The sequence below is a fragment of the Portunus trituberculatus genome, chromosome 43 (assembly GCF_017591435.1).
Source record: "Portunus trituberculatus isolate SZX2019 chromosome 43, ASM1759143v1, whole genome shotgun sequence".
NCBI lineage: Eukaryota > Metazoa > Arthropoda > Malacostraca > Decapoda > Portunidae > Portunus > Portunus trituberculatus.
The window spans coordinates 21,764,190-21,786,671 of record NC_059297.1 but is presented as its reverse complement, the minus strand read 5'-3'; the positions used below and the strand labels follow the sequence as shown (position 1 = coordinate 21,786,671).

Below are 22,482 nucleotides of genomic sequence, written 5' to 3'. Positions count from 1 at the left end.
ATAGATGGTTAATTCATGATAGCTTTAGTGAGCGTTAGCTTGGAGGAAGAATAGTTTTATTTAATGATCTTAGTCGACTCTCTCTCTCTCTCTCTCTCTCTCTCTCTCTCTCTCTACTTTTTCCTCCTCGGTAATGACTGATAGGCCAAAACGATAGGGTGTATATATATATATATATATATATATATATATATATATATATATATATATATATATATATATATATATATATATATATATATATATATATATATATATATATATATATATATATATATATATATATATATATATTTATTTATTTATTTATTTACATCACTCAAATGAGGACCCAGCTGCAATGAAAACAATATGATCACGAGCATCCTGCATTTGAGAATATGATATAAACTTTAAAACTAAGGAGAGAACACAAAATTTAGAATAAAGAAAATGAAAAAATATATATATGAAATATGAAAGAGCGAATGGAGTGGGAGTGAGGGATGGCAGGCCGGGGGAGTCAACTGAGCTCCTGAGGTAAACATGGCGTCCAAGAAGCTGGTAAGATGCCCCTGATCTATTTAATCCTTCGTAGCCTCTTACCATGTGAACAATACTATTCCTTGTAATCCACGTGACCGTTGGAGCACACGAACTATCAGATTAATGGATACGAATGGTGATTATGACTCTGAGTTTGGTGAAAGCAGTGACCGGTGTTCTGTGGTCCTGAGGCTCAACTCGCAGGCCACAGCTGACTATAGGAGTGTTAACGAGTCCTGACACTTATGTCCAGGTGCACTGTGGTATATTTCGCAGCTCTCCTGTATGCTCTTGCTGAAGGAGAGTGCATTGCCATCTGGGTGTTCTTAGTAATCCAATGTACTATTAATGTTATTTAAGTCCCGTGCGATTACATTTTAATTGGTAATGATTGTTATTTAAGTGTTCCTATACACTATTACTGGACGGAAGTACTTTGCTATCTGGGTTCACTTCTTATGAATAGTTCTGTCTGCTCTGATATGGTATTATATTTCTACTTATTGCCTGTTTGCTGTTGTGAAATTCTATATAAAAAAGAAAAGGTACTGTTCTAATATAGACATCCCTCCAGCTTTCCTTGTTTCCTGGTTCTGCCTTCACAGCTCGATTGCTCAGCTGATGGAATGTGGGAATGATAACATGATAACCTAACCTTGACTTTAACCTAACCTAACCTGCATGACTCCCCTCCTCCTGTGGTCTCGTTGGACAAGGCTTCTTCTTCTCACCCCTATTATGCCCAACTTTGTAGTGCAAGCATATTTTCTATCATTCATACTTTTCTCTGGCAAACTCTGGAACTCTTTACCTGCTTCTGTATTTCCATCTTCTTATGACTTGATTTCCTTTCAGAAGGAGGTTTCAAGACATTTGTCCTTTTCTTTTGGCTGACTTTTTGACCTGCAAGGGGACTGGCAATTAAGTGGGCCTTTTTTTTCTTATTTTTTCTTGGTGCCCTTGGCCAGGCGACATGCACTGCTGATATGTTTTCCTTAGAACCCTTCTGACCAGTAGCATGGTTAGGTTATGCTAGCCAGGTTAAGTTAAAGTCAACTGAGTGAAAGAGCTGTGAAGGGGGAGCCACAAAATAAGGACAGGTGGAGGGATGTCTGTATTAGGACAGTGCCCATCCCCCAAAAAAAAAATCAATAAAATAAATAAATCATAGTTTTACCCAAGCAGTAATTTCCTGACATGGCTTATATATTCGGATGGGACATGTAATGGATCGATTGATATTCTACATCATTTCCATCACAAATGGATATTTCTCAAGTCATGACTTTATCAACTTATGCCCACCCCTTATTCGCAAGGATCTTCTGAGACTGTGGAAAATCGATGGGTGGGAGAATATTAAATCGAGGTTATAATGTTGGATTTTGTTAGCAACCCTAGCGTGGTGTCCAGGGGACCCAGGTTATAATGTTGGGTTTGGTTAGTAACCCTTGATTGTTGGCAACACTGCTCATCAATAATAAAACAACACTCATGGCAGCTGCCACCATTAAAGGTGTAATATATGTGTTTTCAGAGATTTTATGTGATTTTGTTGATTTCCAAATTCTGCAACACACATTACTTGATTTAATGCTCCCCCACCCAAAAACCTGATTTCCCACAGGTCCTCCATGATCGTTGGGGATAAAAATTGGGCTTGAAAACTATCCATTTGCAATGGAAATTATGTACAATATCAATCAATTCATTAAATGTAACCAAACACATTATGCCTCAACCTAAATGGTTTGAAAAAATTGTGAAATGTTGCTTGCAGAAAATTCAACTAAGAGAAATACTTCCAAGAAGAAACGAAACTGTTAAAATATTTTTTATGTTGATAAACTGTCGTACCTTAATCCTGCCTAACAACCTTCTAATATCAGTCTACTATGCTGTGAAAGGAATATATTAGTTACATAACTTACAAATTATATTATAGTGATTATACTTTTATTATTATTATTTTTAAAGTACTAAACATTACACATTTCATGATAACAGGAGATCTGGTTCATACATGTTTCACTTAGCATCCAAGCCAGTAGTGTGCACCACTCTGGGTTCTGACATTAGCAGTCATCTAAGAAAGGAGATTTTCATGACAAAGTATAAGTGACTTTGATAGAAAGGCCTTATGTTTATCTACTATTGCAGTCTGGTATAAGTCCATACTTCTTCCTTGCTTAACCTGTGTACATTGACCTGAAAACAATGTTGAGCTCCTGACTTCCAATGCATTTGAAAGATCATTACATCACATCACTGTCTTCTTGCAGATGACTAGCCTGACAGGCCTGGCAGTGGAAGCCCAGCCTCATCATACACTCAGTGTCCTGTATGGCAAGATCCTCAGATGTCTACAGAAGATGCCTCCAGATGCAGCCTATCGCAAGTACACAGAGCAGACCATCACAGAAAGATTCAATTATGTGAAAACGGTATGTAGGAAATTACCATGTGCAAAATTATAGAGAAAAATTTTAGAAGAATTAAAAGAAAAGGCTGATATTAAAATTATGAATGCATCAGCAAGTTCAGTTACTTTTTATTTATTTTTTTGGCTATTCTGGTATTGTTTGAGTAATACAGTAATCCCTCAATATTCAGAATATACCAGCCATCAGTGCTACTCAAGGTTCCTGACACGCATCCCTCTTTGGCCGGTGTTATATAGCTACTGTATGTGGTGATGCAGCATCACCCCATAGCTTAGAGCTATGTGGATGTTTTGTCCTCGCATCTGTCTAACACAGTAGTGCAATGGTGGGCACCTCAGCACTGTGTGGCTGATGTGGCAGTGGCAGAGTAGTAAGACACTTCGTTTATTTGTGCTTTCACAGAATGGCACTGCTGCATAGTATGACACTGGCTGTTCTCTTCCACTTCCCAACAAGTGGTTTATCTACATAATGTAATGGGAACTGTACACAAAAATGTTATAGAAGAAATGCATTAAGATTGATTGTTCAAGTAAATGATACTAAGCAGTACTATTTTCTTCACCAAGGTCCAGTAAATTACAAGAATTATCAGATATGCAACATCCAGGCATGCCATGCATGAATTCAGACAGATTTAGAAGAGATTATGATAAATTAATAAGATTTGCATAATTTTTGTATAGCTAGCCAACCATTTAATATAATATATAATATATTGCGGTTATGATTGTTAGTCTGCTAGAATTAAATTGAAAAAAATTACGTATATTTATGGCAAGTCTGTAAATTACATCTCATTGAGGCAAGGCAAGGAGACATAAAAAGGATGGATGCATTCACTGCCAGTGTGGCATTGTTGATTACTGTCAATCACTCAAAAATTATTAATTCAATAAGGAAAATACTTTTTTCACTACTGCATTGCTTGGAGTCTGCCACTGGCTTCCTGCCTCTGTCTAGTGTTTTTCTGCCAAAGTAAAACTTTTTATTGTGAATTTTTGGTGTTGGAACTTATGTAATGCACTTCTGACCATTAGTGGCACAGCTCATATCGCCACCCAAGCTCATCTTGAGTGTAACCACCTAGAACCTGGGTATCATTGTGATATGTAGGTAACTTTCAACCACTCGACAAATGGCAAAGTGTTTTAAGGCTGTACGTGGTGGGATTCGAACCTATGCGTAAACGTCTGCCTGATCCCACGCTCACCACCTTATCCACTATGCCACTGCCTCCCTATTGTCTAAGTGGTATGATGTCTGGCTAGTAGTGGTGGGCTGGTGGAAGGACACATGGTAGTGTATTATAGTGGGATCCTTCATGTCAGCCCTAATGGTTCCCCACAAACCTTGCTAGTGGTAGTGTAGCTCCTCCTGGTCCACATGGTCCTGGTCCATTGTGTACTTCCAGGCATCCACTGTGGACCTCCTGGGTAATAGGTATGGTCAATATGGACTAAAAAATTTATCATGATGATTTCTGCCATTTATCCCAATAACGATAAAATTGACAATAAAAATTACCATCACTGGTGGAAGAAATTGGTGATGTTTCCATCCTTTGTAGTCACAGTTTTTTACAAACTCTGCATATAACAGATTTGCTCCACGTCAGACTTATTGTAACTAAACCAGTTTCAGATAATTGAGCTGGAGCCTCATTTAGCAATGAGCTCCTCGCTCTCAGCTCTGCCTTCTGCCATATGTGTTATGCTTCTTCATGTGAGCTGCAGTGCACATGCGTGGTCACACACAAACAACGTCACCAACGGGATTATCGTTTTTATGCTAGGTGACAAATTCTTATCGAGGGGGATTTTTTTTAGAAGATATATTGCAAACGATAAAATAATTCCCATTCCTATTGGGTAATGTTGGCCATCACTTTCCAGGATGGTGTATTCACCACACTGACTAAATGCTCTGTTTTCTGGGGGTTGGACATTAGATTAATGTTCTTGGTAGAATGAAGAGCTTACGTCTTGCCTCACTGAAGTCACAGCCAATAGAGAACGAAAATGGTGACCAGGACGTCCTTAACTTTGAAGTTAAGATGGCAATAGCTAATTTGTCACTGTTTGGCCACAATACTACTTCTGTATTATTTATCCTTCTAAGGATCCTCCTATTTCCAAACTGCTTCTTTTGAATTTGAATAACATTCCCCCACCTTGGTTTGGTATAAATATTATACAATATTTGCATTTTAGTGAGTTTTCTGGCCATTCTGTGAAGATAGCTTCTGCTGTTGGAGTTTCAGAACACAAGTGCATGGATGCCCATGAGGATTTTCAGGGAAAGTGAATATAGTGCTCCTTCTACATGTATATAAAATAAATACAATATACTGATACAGTTGATGTCTAAGAGGGACATCACTAATTTCCAAGGTGGGTGCAAGCCCTTCGGGTTAAAGCAGGAGTTTCTTTAATTATGTTTTATCATTCTTTTAACAAAAGCCTCTTCATATTTTAACTGTTTAGATCCACGTATTTTTGTGAAGTTGCATTTTCCATGCTTGTTGCTGTCAATACCAAGCACAGAAACAATCTGAATGTGCAAGGGGACTTGTTGTGCACTCTCTGAAATCTAACCATGCATTCAGGATCTAGAAGTTAAGAAGCAGTGACAAGTATCTCACTAATTATGTAACTAGTTCATAATCAGTAAAAAGACTATAAATGTATTTTCGTTTTTCTTTAAAATCTGTGAGGGAATTGTATTCTTAAATGCAAGGTTGGTGTGGAGGGAAGAACAAATTCTTAGGGGGGCATGGTAGTAAAAAGGTTAAAACCGCTGATTTTAAACTTTCAGTTAGTCTTATGTCTGGTCTGAATTATGATTTAGCACAAAGGAAACAAAGACAAGCAGTGATGTTTGGTCAGCAGTTAAAATGTTTCTATTTCTTTACAGGAACCTAACAGAGAAAAATTGGAGAAAGCAATAAATGCAGGTCAGCTGGAAGAAGTTATCAAACAGGCAGAAGGCGAACTAACATTGGCACGGAAGATGCTTGACTGGAAGCCGTGGGAGCCTTTGGTGCAGGAGCCTCCTGAGGGACAGTGGAAGTGGCCAATTTAAAGACAGGAAGGGGATATTGTGACTTCTTAATTTATGTTTGAATAGCTAATTCTGGCTAATAAATGTATATATATTACAAATATTTCAGAGTGAAGTGTATATGAAATATAATTAATCAGTTGAATAAATTTTGCTTTGCCATAGTAACAGCACAGTGATACCTTCTTATTTGTGGAAGAATAACAGCAGAATGATATTATGTAACAAAGAAATGGTACCTCATCATTCACAATTTTGAAGGTCAAGAAATGCTGGTTGTGTAATGTTTCATAGGACCAAATTCAAGACCTGTCTGACTTAAAATGTTACTTGACTCTAGCACTTTTTTGGACTGAGGGTTAGTGAAAGCTAAGTTATGAAGTATAGGATTGTAGAAGGCCATAAAAGTTGCTGGAAGTGAGATGAACTGTTTTGAGTGTTTGAAGTTGCATATTGCTTAAAAGTCATTAAGTCTCCTAAAGGAATGAAGAAAGAAAGGTAAGGAAAGAAATTAAAAAGGCATATAAATATAGAGTACTTACAATAAATATAAAGAATAAAGGCTGTGTAATGGAGCAAAGGTAGATTTAATCTTATGAGAGGAGAAAATTGAATGCAACTGAGATAAGTCATCTAAGAAACATGTGGAATAATGCATAAAAATGAAGTGAACAACAAGGAAGTGTTAAGAGCTAGCACTTGCTGGAGAGTTGGCTAATCAAGGAGTGCAAGTTGGGAGTGAATGGAAGAAGAGTGACTGAAAATAACTGGATTAACCCCTTCAGTACTAGGACACATTTTCATATTCATTCTGGTTACTATTTGGCAATTTTATTCAGCTTCAGAAACTTCTGTGGGGATTAAAATAGTGAAGACTGGCAATTAATGTTCTGACCTCCATAGACCCTTCCTGATGTAAATAAAATTGTCTAATCACTCCCAAAACTCATGGTAAATATGCATTTCAGTACTGAAGAGGTTAAATATGAGAAGCATTACAGTAAGGGGAAATCCACAAATGGAATGGATGGACTACATGATGAGGGTATCAGATGCACGAGAGACATCTATGGAACAAGCTATTATGGTCGTGCATGATAACAAGGAATGAAGAACAGTGGATTAATAATGATAGTGATACAATCTTGATAAATTTTCCCCTAATCTGGTCAGATAGAATGGTGTCCTGAAGTCATCCTACCATAACAAAGCAACATTAACTTGTGTTGTAATGACTGGTAGAGGCTGGAGTAGAAAAAGTAACTCATAGGAACAGTAATTCATATGAAAGCACAAAGATATGAAGCAAATGTAAGTAATTCATGAAAATACTTCATCAAGAGAATCACTTTAATGCCATCACTAGGATATCGATGGCATTTCATACAATATTTTTTGGGTAAGAATTACAATACTAAATGTTTTTATCTGATGTATGAAGAACAGTAGTAGTCAGCAGTGCCAGACTATCTGCTACCACACTACAATGCTCCACAGAACATGTCTCCACCAATACCTTAACTAAAACCTGTAACTACTTGATGTAACCAGTAATTTCATGTAGTTCTTGATAACTGCTTGTTTTCAGCTTATGATGACTTATTCATTTGGCATTCTTGATTTGTTAACACAGTGAAGCATAATACATAGTATACATGGGAATGCTATATCAGCTGAGCATAATATACTATTGCTTGTGGTCTAGTTCATCCCATGTAGTATTGCTATTAGTGAGCTAGTAAGTACTATTACTTTAGTGGTGCACTGCTTTCCTTTCATTGGATGTAATATGTAATTGAAAGAATTTCCAAGCAAGTTTGAACAACTTAACTTCTGTTTACACATTTTGTAGAAGCTGGAGGCAACAAGTAGATAAACAAATCAAAATGGTGAGGCCTCAAAGAAGTGGTGGAAAATTAAGACCAACGTAAGCAGGAACCATTTTTCATGTTAGTCCTGATATTAATATGCTTTATGTAACATACAGACTGCATCTTGAAGAAGGTTATGAGGTTAGTTTTAGAATTGCCTTTCACTATTATGAGAGAGGAGAAAGAGTACCTACATACAATAAATCAAGAAACACAAATAGCTTGCCCATACATACTACTCAATGGGAGCAAAGTGAGTTGAGGGATGGTGAATTGATGGAATTAGTAGATATTTCAAAGACAAAAAAAGAAAGTCAGAGGAGGTTATGGCTGAGTGTTCAGGTCTTGGTTGTGATGATCTCAATCACCCAAGTTCAACTGCTATAAGTTGGTCAGTTTGCCATATTTTCCAGCAATTATTTGATGGCTGTAAAATGCTTGTTTTCAGTCAACCTTATCTTTGACAACAGTAACTCTGGGGGATACCTGGCAGGTCATATAAGCTTATGCAAGACAACATAAAAGATCCTTCCTGCATTGCTCTTGATGAAGGTTAAGCTTCTAAAACTTCACAAACTGAAGGCTTTGAACATTTTGAACCCAAATTGTTGAAGACTACCTATTAGTGTTACATGTCAAGAATTCCTTTTCATAAAAACTTACCAACATTCAAGATATACAAATCAGCAGAACTCTACAATATACGTAGTCTGCTCAGCAACAAAGAAATATTGTCCACCTCTTTGTTGATTTATCTATGGAAACTATATATCAAACTTCAAACCACTGAATTACAGAAAAGGTACAATAAATGTGCAGTATTCAACTATGAATCATATGGCGACAAACACTCAGCTGAATGGGAAAATATCTTAATAAATGAAGAGAGTAACTGGAGGCAATGCAATATGACTATTACAGAAGTAGAAAAGATGAATGAATAGTGTAGACTAAAACAAAAATGACAAAAATCATAAGACAAGATCATATGAAGAATTTATAATAGAAAAAAAAAAAGATGAAGGTAAAAAAAAGACCACAAGATGGAGCCCACGTTATAAAACTGTAAAAGAACTTGAGAGAAGACCTAGTTAAGATACAGCAGCAAAGAAAGCCAATATGCACTGCCATCTGATGATCAACAAATGAAAACATGCACCCAGTTTGGATGCATTACATGAGGTACTTAGGTTATGGGTAACTCCAGTAAGAAGGGAGATTCACTGATTTATTTGTTATTTTTTCACTGCTTAATCTCGTTTTCTTGCCAATATTCAGTCCACATCTCTAATGCAAGAGTCAACCAATGTATTCACAATCAATCATCCCTTTCTCTTGGTAAACTCTGGAACTCCCTGCCTGCTTCTGTATTTTCATCTTCCTATAACGTCAAATCGTTCAAGAGGTTCTTAGACACTTTAGTTCTGACTAATGCTTTCGATTTTATATAGAGACCGGCACATCAGTAACCCTATTTCTTTCTTTCTTTTTTATTGTTTTTGTTGTCAGTGGCTGGTGTCCCTTCTACATAATAAAACAAAAATCCATGGCTCACTATTGTATTAATTCTTAAGCTTATATTTCAGCCACTGCTTTAAACGTGATCCACTGTTTTCTAGACACTATCTTTTGGCTGAATGTCGAGTGTATGTGCGTTACTCACTGAAATGTTAATTTGTTATATGACTGAAGAGGATCATTATGTCTTCTTTACAAACCTTTCTTACTGCTAGTCATGTGCTTTTACTGGTTTTCTTCCATACTGATGTTCGTATTTTTCTTTGGTTTTTCATTTGTTTGGGTTTGTCTTAAGAAACGATCCTTAGTACTTTCTTTCTGAACTCAAACAATATAGAGAGGGGTAACATCTTCCCCCGTCCCTAATAGCTGGAGGCTTGTCTTGTAGTTCTGTATAATCTTCCTTAATCTGGTAAATGTCAGTGAAGATTACGATTTCTCTCCACCCGTACGGTTAGGTATTAACATTTCTTTACTTTTAACACTATGTACCAAGGCATTATCAATCCCTTATGTTCATTGTTCCTCTTATCCTTACGAATAACCTTCATTTCATCATGTTCTTTTAAAAGTTATTCTCAATCTCGTACCTACAGTGAATGTTTTTTTTTTTTTATTTCTTTTATTTCCTTCAAACACTACATATCCTGCACCACCCGAGTGACTCAACATCAGGTAGTGCCCTTTGTTTCTACACTCAAATATGTCACAATTTCTCAGTTTTTTTCTTTAAGTTACCTAAACGAGAGAGAGAGAGAGAGAGAGAGAGAGAGAGAGAGAGAGAGAGAGAGTTAATGGTCTCTCCGCTTCTTTCACTTCCTTCCACTTACGATGCCTTGTGACAATATAGCAGGAACTTTTCATAACGCTCGCCATTTTATTCACTTGATTTCTAAACCCACAAAACTTTCCCCTTCTACCCTGTACTTAAGTCTCACAAAATCCGTTGTACTAAGGTTTCTCTCATACAATTTGTCTCAAAATGACTTTTTTTTCCTACAAGTTACAAATGAAATCCACACAAATACAGAAATCCAGCTATGATCTGCTTTATTATTGTCTCTTATTTATTTTTTACCAATTGTGAGAAAAGTCGCAGAACAGTTTCCCTCCCTCTACTTCCCTCACTTTTTCTCGTTATTTGAAACCAGTAAAGAATACACAGAACGTGCATTTCGCGTCTCTGGGGTGGCTTGACGGGCAATCATCCACGTTACTTGCACCACAAATATACGGGAAGAGCTATCGTCACACCTCCCAAATGAATATGTAGTGCCTGTGGACGAAGGTGTGAACAGGTGCTGGCGTTGTGAGCGCGAGGAGTGGGAGGAGAGTGTGTGTGATAGAGAGGAGAGAGAAGAGGAGGTTGGTGGTGTGATACTTTGGATGGTGGATGCCCTTATAGTGCAACACCGACCAGTACACGGCCCTGCCTCTCCCTCACCCTCCCGTTACTTGGGCAAGCATCTCTCTCTCTCTCTCTCTCTCTCTCTCTCTCTCTCTCTCTCTCTCTTTTATGCACACGTAATGGCTGGCTAAAGCACACACTTCCGTCCATCACCGAAGTCCAAGAAGTGTCATCGATACAATGCAATTCTCGATTGGTCCTGCGAAGTCAACAGGAAAATACTTGTGGTCTGTGGTTACATAAAACGACAATAAGAGCTTCGTTTAATAACTGTTCCATTGTTTGCCACTTCCGCGCCTCTAATGCAGCAGTGTAAACGGTTCTTCGGCAAGGTATTGACGCTGCTACTAATGGGCTGAAGGGAAGCGGGTTCGTGAGATCCTTCGTTCATCTTCATCTGGCGTGTCACGAAGCATCGGTGGTGAGTGGTCGCGTCGCCGCCCTCTCCGGACGTTGTGAGGGACGGCAGCGGCAGCGGAGGTGCAGGGGGCGTGTTTGGTCGTGGCAGCAGCGTCAGAATGACCCACTTTCCTGCCGTGTGAGCGTCCGCGCGGCCGTTGCCCCGTCCTCCACCACCGCCGCCACCACCTCCGCTACCATCGCCACCCACTCGCCCATCGTCCACCTATCTATCTAACTATCACAAACATCGCCACCTATCACCATCACTGATACAATATTCAGTACTTACTACTCCTATCACGCACAAAACCTCACACATTGGATAGTGGCAGTGAAATAGTTTCTCAGTCATGAAAACCTCAACCTAATAACCATCATTTCATCATCACCAACGATGATAAAGTACAGTAACGCAAGATCTTCACTATAACCTCCTCTTCAGCCGAATACCACCTCGCAATCATATCTCCACTGCTTTCACTACTACTCCTACTCTTCTTCAGTGCTTAAAACATAAATACTAATAGAAAAATAAAAGAAACATAAATACGCAAACAAATTCCTGGTCAACATAAAAGACTGAATGTTAACGGTACACAGTGGACCAGAAAACATACGTAGGCTGTGTTAGCGGGCGGCGAGTGGTGATGGCTGATGCACCACCCTCAGGAAAACAAGTAACGAAGCATACCTGAGCCATCACTCCTCCGCCAACACCTGACACTCGGAGCGGCACGTCAACACACCTGGGATCGCAGGGTTACCTGCCGCGGCGTCACTTTCGGCGGCCAGTGGCTTGGACACCTGAGGAAAGGAGATAGAGATAGATAGATAGGTAGGTAGGTAGGTAGGTAGGTAGGTAGGTAGGTAGGTAGGTAGGTAGGTAGGTAGGTAGGTAGATAGATAGATAGATAGATAGATAGATAGATAGATAGATAGATAGATAGATAGATAGACAGACAGACAGACAGACAGATAGATAAATATATAGATAGATAGAGAGATAGAAATAGAACATACATTTATCCATAGTTACACATTATTGACATATACGAGCTGGTGGATAGATAGCAGAGACAGATAGATAGATGATATATATATATATATATATATATATATATATATATATATATATATATATATATATATATATATATATATATATATATTATATAGAGAGAGAGAGAGAGAGAGAGAGAGAGAGAGAGAGAGAGAGAGAGAGAGAGAGAGAGAGAGAGAGAGAGAGAGAGAGAGAGATAGATAGATAGATATAGATATATAGATAGATAGATGCATAGTCATATCGAAATAAATATCTAAATATTGAAAAAAACAAAGATGTGTAATTATCAATGAGGCAGTGTAATGTATTGCAGGAAGAGGAGGAAACAATTCAAGAATGATACGAGGACATTTTGGTTGACTGATCAAAAGAATAAGAATAAGACAAAAAGAAAAAGTAAATGAAAATAAAAGGAAAAAGAAGAAGAAAAGAAAAGAAGAAGAAGAAGAAGAAGAAGTATCGCTAGGAGGAACACACACATAAACACACACAAAAAAAGTCACCAGGACGAGATGCAATATATCCCAGGGTACTTGGGAATACAAAAAGTTCGTCAGTAAACCGTTAGTTTCTGGATCTAGAAGAAGAAGATGATGACGATAAAGATGATGATGAAAAGAAGAAGTCACAAATAAAGATGATTAAAGAAAAATTTCGTCCCTTTTCTCCACGTAAAGAAAGAAAGGAAGAAATAAAGGAGAGAGAAAGAAAAAAAAAAAAAAGGCAAGTGACCTCCTCGCTAGCAAAAAAAAAAAAAAAAAAGAAGAAAGGAAAGGTAAAGATCTTTCTAGAAAAAACAAAACAAAACAACACCGTCAGCATAAAATCCTCAACCTTGTACTTACATCACCCCTTCTTTCCAGTACACTGTCTCTCCTTCTCTAGTACACTGTCCCTTAATCCTCCATTTCTACACTGTCAATCCGCACCCTCATTTTGAACACGGTCTATCCTTTCTCCTATCAATAAACTGCCTATCTTTCTTTCGTTTACTGTTATTCCATCTCTCGTCTCTACACTGTCGATCCTCATCCTGCTTTGTACAGTGTCTTTTATCCCATCTTTTTTTTTTTTTTCTTCCTGTTTGTACATTGTCCCTCCTTCTGTTAGATATATGGATGGTGATGACAGATGGTAGGTTTTCATTGTTCAGGAGCTGCCTTGTGCGGATCAGCTGACCTTCTAGTCTTCATATCTTATCATGTTCTTGTCTTATTTCATGTTGTCCTAATTCATGGCGATGATGATGACGATGATGGAGATAAGTTGTCACTTCAGCAATAGTGACTGATCTCTACTACCAGCCTTTCACCATCCTTCTAGACTGGTATTGTTTACTTATCTTGCTCATGGCATCTTTCACATTATATTTCTTGGAAGGGGAGAAAGTAAAGTACTACACAATATCCTTTTTTTTTTTTTTTACGATCTTGCAGCTCTGTAGCAAATATGGTCTCTGCAACTTGTGAAGAGAGTGCCGGGCAGTCTTTCCCTTAGTACAAGGAAAAGGTTATGTCGAAAAATTGTTAATACAGTTCTTCTTGTTGAGGAGAATGAATGAGGAATAAATAAAAAGTAATGAATAAATAATCTGACAAAAAAATACTTATTCAGATTACTGTTCCTTCAAAAAATAAGCCGGAGCGGATGTTCGAGAAAAAAAGTTGATTTATTTCTGGATACTATTCTGAAAAATCCAGTGGGTTTCAATGGAGGAAAAATATGTTAGTGATATGCAAGTTTACAGAAAATAGATAACTATTCCATATATTCCTTCCTTGATTCTATTGATAAATGAATAAGCAATCCAGTTTTAGGATAAAAGAATGAGGAAAGAGTGCCTCACATTTCACTACAGGAGTTTAGCAGTGACCAGAAGCAGCGTTAAATACCGCACTACTTTCCACTGTCTTTAGTTTTCCTGACCTGATCTGCTTCGATTACTTAACTTCTAAGGCTTTCTAAGGAGACTCTCAATAAGTGAGAGGATTTGAAATTGAAGGGAAAAAACAAAACACTCAGAGAAATCATTCTAGTAAATTACTCGAGTTTTGACCGCAATTGTACATTCCAGCCTGAAGAAGCAGTCGTGGCGGGTTGAGGAAGTTCTGCCGCAGTGGGACGCCCATCACATGAATCTTGTATTCTGACTAGCATTGCAAATTTACAGCTAAATTGAAGCCTTTGCCGTGAATGGGGCAAAAGCAACAGTAGTCGAATGAAAGTGTTTGGTTTATAATGATTATCATGAAAAGAGCAAGAGGCAAACTCATTCCCTACAGGAGCGTTTGAAGGAAAAAAAATTAAGTAAAACAAGCATTTTACATTAAATTCCCTGAACATAAAATCATATCTTATACTGTAGAGATTTAGCCAGTAGTCATTTGAGTCGCAAAACGCTACGCTCCCCTGCCTTTGAAAATTGCAAAACTTTCCGTTCACCAGTAGATATTCAAAGAGTGTGTTGGATGAATGGAAAAGACACAGTAGCTATATTGTAAGTCTTGAATCAATAGGAAGCATTGTAAGATTAGATATAACTTTGTAGGTGGATATAGCTATGTATGTCTTATACAGGAACTATCACTGATTCCTTGCATTTTCTTTAATAAAATTCTGATGTTGTTATGTTAAAGGTCTCGTGCTTTAAAATCGACAGTTCTAGGTATTCAAGTTCACGTCTTATCCTTTGTCGATGATATGGTTTCTCTACGAAGTTGATTAAACACATACAAAAGAAAGTATGCAATAAATTGATGAATAAATAAGTATATAAAATCACAAACAAATAAATAAATGCATAAATAGTGTTCTGATGCATGTACATTTTTTCACAGACAACACCAGCAAAAAAGGCAAGATTCAGTAGTTCAAGTCTATCAGTACCAGCAGGTTTATCTTTCCTCTGAAACTGTTTCGGATTATTCTAATGAAGTAGGAAGTGTAATAAAGTTATTAACACTGAAGGGAAGTCAACGCAGCGATTCATGACGCACAAAATCCCAGACTCTCAGTGTGGACAAGGTTCGTTAGGACAATTTAACCTGGGTGAATGAAAATATGGCGTTATCAGAGCGAAAGCTATAGGACTTTCTCGAGGTCTTTGAAAACAATGAAGGCATGATTCTGCGCCTCTTAATTTTTGTTTCTGGTCACTTTCTCAGGACTTTCTGTCGAGTCACCACGAACGAAATGACCTCTAAGGAACGTCCCCCAGAGAACGTCCTCCAGAGAAAGTCGCATCAAGGTCCGCAAGGTGCGTAGCGAATTGTGCTCCCATGCCCTTCCTGCGCCGCCCGCTGGGGAGACGCATATACTTACCAGGAAAAGATAGTGTCGCTCTTCTTTACGCGCGCACGCACACACACACACACACACACACACACACACACACACACACACTCTCTCTCTCTCTCTCTCTCTCTGATATCTAGACAACGTGAAGGTATCCGTTGCATCTTTTCTTTTTCCAGATCAGTAATTCTTGCGTCATATTAAGGTTGCACTTGCTTCCTAAACAGAAACAAACCACTCGTACAAGAATGATTCCTTATGATGATTAGTTAGTTGGTTTGAAATTACATTCCTTAATCAATCTGAATTTTTTTTCTCGAAGTTTTTCTTTGTTTGCAATAAAAACCTATTTTGTCTTTTGGATTACTGTTTCTCTTTTGTTTTACTTGTTTTCGTGTGTTACTTTCCACATGCATATACTAACCTGATTTGTTTCCCTGAGATTTTTATAGTATACTTTTATTTCGCCTTTCTCTCTCTCTCTCTCTCTCTCTCTCTCTCTCTCTCTCTCTCTCTCTCTCTCTCTCTCTCTCTCTCTCTCTCTCTCTCTCTCTCTCTCTCTCTCTCTGTGTGTGTGTGTGTGTGTGTGTGTGTATGCATTTCAGGAAGGGCTTTACGTGAACCTGATACCCATTCAAGAATCAGGAGTCAATGTTCACAGCGTCAAGGGTGTGTGTGAGCGAGTGAGTTTGTGAATGAATGAGTAGGGAAAACCTGCCTCTTGACTCAGTGTTTGCTGTGACGTCATCTGTGCTTCCCATTCTCTTATGAAGAAATAGTTTCCCACTCCTACTCAACACTGCATCACGTTTTCTATGGGGATATTGGTGATGTTCTATGTCCGGCTGGTAGTGTGGGTAGGTGTAGGATGGGGCGGGGAAGGAAGGAGGGATGCACCGGGTGACTGCGGTTAGGTGGGTGGGAGCAGGGTTAAAAAAGAGACCCTGGGTGGGAGTACCATGGATGTTGTGACGGTGGATGGGACGGCAGCAGGATGAAGTGAGATATATGGAAAACTTGTTTGGTTTTCTCTTCCTCACACGTTGTTACTTCACCCTGATTTTACTTGATGCTGAATACTATGAGGTGAGGTCATGTTGTGTTCAATGTTAATTAAAATTACATTGTTATGTATAAGTATTTATAGATGCATCTCAATAACTTCAGTAAAGATGTATACATGAAGAAGCAGTGTTCCACGTTGTACTGACCTCATGATATAAAGTGTACTACGTTACAATAATCTACTTGTATCAAACATTGCTCAGAACAGGGTGTGTTCTAGTGAAGGTTTTCATAAATGTCATGGAAAGGCATTACACACACAACACGTCCTACAAAAAATCTGGCCACAAGGGTTGGGATATTATCATTACACAGTGATTGAAGACTCATCCGTTTGACCAAAATAGTGTACACACTGTTATGGGAGAGTTCATGCGGGGAAAAGAGAGGGAGGGAAGTCTGGAAAGATAGTCATCAGAAGGGACGTGTCACTCCCGGAGATCTTGTCATCAGCCTCACTGGTCCTCGTAGGACCTCCTGAGATGTCAACGTGAGTTAGGACAGTGGGGAAAAGCGGGGAAGGGCCATGTGAGGGGCGCGAGGGCGTGGCATCATCATGTAACTCCGCCCCACATGACCGGGGAGGAGGAGCTAAGAGCAGTAGACTTAAAAGGGCGGCGTGGTGCGAGTGGCTCAGTGGTCGCCCAGCAATGGTCGTGTGGGAGCTGGCGGTGCTGGTGTTGAGAGTACTGTGCGTCACGCCGGCCGTCACCGTGATCTGAGCAGCCATGGAGCACAAGGGCCTCGACCCCACCAACGTATACTGAGCGTCCCTCCACCGGGCTCCTCGCTCATCTTCCCACTAGCCCTCAACACTGCTTACTGACTGAGGCTCTTGCAGCCTCTTGTCTCGCACTGGTCACCACCACGTCACCATCTAGTTACCTTCACCACACGCAGCTACACGCTCCATTTACCATGAGTTTCGCTCTGGATCCCCTCGACCCCACGGGTATATACTGATGGAGGAGCGGACAGTCCCGTCCCAGCCATGGCCTTGCGCACGTCCCCTGCGCTCTTGGCCCTCCTGGCTTCCTATGCCTTACTGGCTTGCCCCTCCCTGGCCCTCCTCCCGATCCTCCACGATAGCAACATCGTGGACGAGAACAACCTGGCGGAGGGGATGCCCCAACCACTGTCCCTCAGCAACGCCGTGCACCTCTTCCAGCGACTTCAGCAGGAGAGGCAGAACGGCGACATGGAGGACATTATGGACCAGCACGGAGACCCCAGGCTCATAGGCATCACCGACGGCGGCCTCTACAGGGGCGGTGAGTGTCACTCAGGGTCAATACTCTCTCCACATTCACTTTGCGTCATCAACCTCCAGATCCCGTGCTTCCACTTTTCCACGCTGTCACTTCATGCTTCAACTTCTCTTCCTTTATTTAATCTGACATCTCATATTCTTTAGGGGAATTGTTTTAGATAGACAAGCTTGTTTCAGGACGATTAACGGGGCCGACGCGCCTGGCTTGTGGCCGTGCCGGCGTTGAAATCTCCCGAGTTGGAGGGCCAGCAGCAGACGCTGCCGCGGTGTCATTGGCCACGGCACTCCTGTTCAACAGTCACCTCACGTAGGTTGCGTGGCTTGCACCCCTCCCGCCGTTCCTGGGTGTGCCAAAAGGAACACAAATAACCTAACAGACTCGCGTGAGAGCAATCTGATTCCATCCGTCTGACAGTTCCCCACACCCCAGAGGCGAACAGGTGGGGTCTGTCAGCAGTGCCCTTCTCTGGGATCTCTGCACCATGTTGCTGCACTGATGCCGCCACGCGAGCCCTGGCACCCCACCATGTACCACTCTCTCCATCGCTGGCTGAGCGTGAATAGCTCCACGGTGCAAACTGGTTGCCAGGATCTTTCTTTTTTTTTCCGTGCTTCATCCACCTCGCCCGAGATCTTTCTCTTCTTCCGCGTCCTGCCCGCCCACGCCAGCGGTGACCCTTACCCCTCTCCCCTACCCTCCTGCCAGCCCGGTTCATTCATCCTCTCTCTCTCTCTCTCTCTCTCTCTCTCTCTCTCTCTCTCTCTCTCTCTCTCTCTCTCTCTCTCTCTCTCTCTCTCTCTCTCTCTCTCTCTCTCTCTCTCTCTCTCTCTCTCACACACACACACACAAAACAATAACATCGCCCTTCACTTTAAGTTTTTCGTCAGCTGGCACTTCTTATGTCTTCACACAGACACACACACACACACACACACACACACACACACACACACACACACACCAGGAACTCACTCCAGCATGAGCGTCAGGGGTTTAATTATCCTCCGTAACACATTCTCTAACCTTTAGGCGGCGTCTGTAGCCTCCCTCGCCCGCTGCCTGTCTACACGCCTTCGGGGCACACACAGATCCTTAAGTAAACATGACATAATCACAAAGCAAAAAAAAAAAAAAAAACTAACGCAATTACGAGCATAACTTTCAACAAAACTTCCTCGTTGCTGGCCACCTTACATATATTCTCACCCTCACCAAATTCCGTTAAGATTACCCATATGAAAGGTGAGGGATTTATGAATGCGAATATTGTAAATTCAAGAAAGGCTATTGTTTTTGTTGTTTAAGGTGAGGCAGGGTAGCGATAATACGTGTGCTGAAAGTGTTGATCATGGAAAAAGTATCGTACGATGGACCTTGGAGTCTCAAGCGCTGCCAAGCATAAGGGAATGTTTCTATCTGCTTTCGCCATTTGTCATAAGTGATTGTCTGATGTTCTACACGGTTTTCAGGCGCAAAGAATAGTTGTCTTGTGTCAATGGGCGGACTTATATATGTATGTTTCGTTCTTGAGTTCGGAGGTCGCGCGCTGGGCTGGGCTGGCTGGCCATGAAGTGGTCTGCATGGACGAGCTCAGAGTAGGTTCTGAAGGTCTGAGGAAGTGTTTGAAGGTCTGAATGGCTGTACGAAAAGTTCCAATCGCTGTGTCCACCCACAATATCTTATTCATGTGGTATGGTGTTAATATCATGAGAGAGAGAGAGAGAGAGAGAGAGAGAGAGAGAGAGAGAGAGAGAGAGAGAGAGAGAGAGTACAAACACCACGACTACTTCCACCACGGCAGACAATGAAGACAGAACAATCAGATAAGCACACGCTACCAGAATAGCAACAGAAACACACGTCCAAACGAGGAAGGGATGTCACGGCAACGTTATTTCCGGGGACTTGTAAGATTCCAGCAGTGGCGCATCGCAAGGCACTGAAGGAAGCAAGGTTAAATATAATTCACACTACAACTACCGCACTCCACGATATGGCGATACATGTTCGGTAACTCTGTCTATTGTTCGTGTTTCTTAAGGCTTGGTAAGGTTTTGTGCGCTGCAAGGAGTGGTACCTAATTCCTCATGAGTTTTACTTCCGGATTCTTTCAAAGCTTCGTCCTCGCTAGCCGGTGTAGTAAATGATTTGGCGATTTTCATTCCTATATTCTCTCTCTCTCTCTCTCTCTCTCTCTCTCTCTCTCTCTCTCTCTCTCTCTCTCTCTCTCTCTCTCTCTCTCTCTCTCTCTCTCTCTCTCTCTCTCCTGTTCCTGAAGCATCATCAATGAGCTGTTAGGGAAGGAGGGAGGACAAATCGAAGGGCACACGAACAAACTCACACACACACACACACACACACACACACACACACACACACACACACACACACACACACACACACACACACACACACACACACACACACACACACACACACACACACACACACACACACACACACACACACACACACACACACACGGAGCTGTGAGTACATTTTCTGCATTGTTGTCGGTCATGGTGTGATAACAATGGATATTTGTGTACATAATCTCCCTAACCCACCTCTCTCTCTCTCTCTCTCTCTCTCTCTCTCTCTCTCTCTCTCTCTCTCTCTCTCTCTCTCTCTCTCTCTCTCTTCCTGACCGGGTCGCCGGATAAAACAGAAGCAGGTGTCCTTGACGGCTCAGGAATGTTATTGAAAACCTCCAGCAATTCAACCATCATTACTTTGTCCGCCACTGCATTTGTCTGGCACTACCTCTTCTTAGTCTAATGTACACTGAAGCACGGATTTTTTTCTTTTATACAACCTCTCTCTCTCTCTCTCTCTCTCTCTCTCTCTCTCTCTCTCTCTCTCTCTTACACGTACACAATGAAAGGTCTATTGTTTAATATCCCAGCAGAGTAAGGTCCTTCAATATTTACACAGTCCACAGTCAGTCAGTCACTCAGTCACTCACTCACTTACTCCACACACGCACACAAATAGATTAGCCTTTCCCTGTCTTGCTGTACGTCCTTTTATCCATCTATCCATTCGCCTGTCATGAATGTTTCACACAAATTCATGTATGATTTTTTTTCTTTTCTTCTTTTTTATTTACTCTATCTCTTCTCTCTCTCTCTCTCTCTAAAGGTCGACCCTCACAAGTCCTTCTCATCGCTCAAAAATTACACAACACCGCGAGTCTAGTCTTGTCTTGTCTTAGTGGCACAAATACTGGGAGCAATTCACCTTCTACGTACGTGCGTGCTGTCATTGGTTTTATTTCCCTTTTGTTTTTTATTGTTCTTATTTATTTATTTCTTACTTTTTCTGGTCTTGGAATCATCAGCAATATCTTTCAATTTCAGTCTTGGAAGAATTGACAATATGTTCATTTTGTAACTTTTTTCTTCATATTTCTATACTTTCTCTTTATCTACTCCATGATAAGTCTCTCTCTCTCTCTCTCTCTCTCTCTCTCTCTCTCTCTCTCTCTCTCTCTCTCTCTCTCTCTCTCTCTCTCTCTCTACTGGCTCTTCAGACCTTGGCTGCACAAGAGGTTCACACTGTGGGCCCCGTGACCCTACCAGTGGCCCTTCCTCTCTCACTTTCCCCACGCTGACATTCCCCCATGAACACTACATTCGCCTCCATCACTCACACAACCTATCGTTTCTGAACCTCCCCCACACGCTGCTCATTCCCAGTGACCTTTCTCTTTCTCATCCGTCCTTCTCTCTCTTCCATGGTCTTTAATCATCCTCCCTACACACCTCTCAGCCTCCACCTTACTTCTTCCTGGCACCATCATGACTGTGGAGAGAACATTTTCTTTTTCAACGCTCTATTCTTAAAGGTTATGGTTTTAGTTCTCTCTCTCTCTCTCTCTCTCTCTCTCTCTCTCTCTCTCTCTCTCTCTCTCTCTCTTGTTAGCCAAGTAGTAATGCGTTCGTGGGGAGCTTAGGAGTGTGCGAAGGTCTAATATCTTGCTGAAGGTCTAATATATTGATGCACGGCGCCGATGTGATTAGCTCGGGTGCTTGCGCTGCTGTCTCATGCGCTGCACACCGCTTCCGTCACAGACTAATTGCTAGTCTCGAGGTTCACTATGGTAATGCAAAAGGAAGGCAGTGAAGGCGTTCATCACCAGTTGCACTCTTACTCGTGACCATGAAAGCGTGTTAATTGATTTGATCACGTGTGTGTGTGTGTGTGTGTGTGTGTGTGTGTGTGTGTGTGTGTGTGTGTGTGTGTGTGTGTAATTCACCTCCTCGGTCGCCTGCTGGTCACCCAGCCAGTCTTCCCCATTACGGAGCGAGCTCAGAGCTCATAGACCGATCTTCGGGTAGGACTGAGACCACAACACACTCCACACACCGGGAAAGCGAAGCCACAACCCATCGAGTTACATCCCGTACCTATTTACTGCTAGGTGAACAGGGGCCACACATTAAGAGGCTTGCCCATTTGCCTCGCCGCGCCGGGATTCGAACCCGGCCCTCTCGATTGTGAGTCGAGCGTGCTAACCACTGTGTGTGTGTGTGTGTGTGTGTGTGTGTGTGTGTGT

General features: G+C 40.9%; 2 protein-coding genes across 2 annotated transcripts in view; both read left to right on the top strand.

The window, feature by feature from the left end:
* The first annotated feature begins 468 nt into the window (after positions 1-468).
* Positions 469-6,177, top strand: LOC123518038 (NADH dehydrogenase [ubiquinone] 1 alpha subcomplex subunit 5-like). The gene is made up of 3 exons (XM_045278569.1): positions 469-543; positions 2,808-2,969; positions 5,886-6,177. The coding sequence occupies exons 1-3, from the start codon at positions 526-528 to the stop codon at positions 6,051-6,053; spliced, it is 348 nt and encodes a 115-aa protein (XP_045134504.1). The 5' UTR covers positions 469-525; the 3' UTR covers positions 6,054-6,177.
* An 11,120-nt stretch (positions 6,178-17,297) lies between these two features.
* LOC123518036 overlaps positions 17,298-22,482 on the top strand; it is a 14,464-nt gene continuing 9,279 nt past the window's right edge. The window contains exon 1 of the mRNA XM_045278567.1: positions 17,298-17,924. Coding sequence (XP_045134502.1) covers positions 17,645-17,924 — 280 coding nt within the window. The 5' untranslated portion in view covers positions 17,298-17,644. The remainder of the gene's footprint in view (positions 17,925-22,482) is intronic.

Excerpts from the sequence above, each read along its gene's own strand:
- LOC123518038 (XM_045278569.1), top strand. Across the intron at positions 2,970-5,885 it reads GATTCAATTATGTGAAAACG|GAACCTAACAGAGAAAAATT; the intron begins GTATGTAGGAAA and ends ATTTCTTTACAG.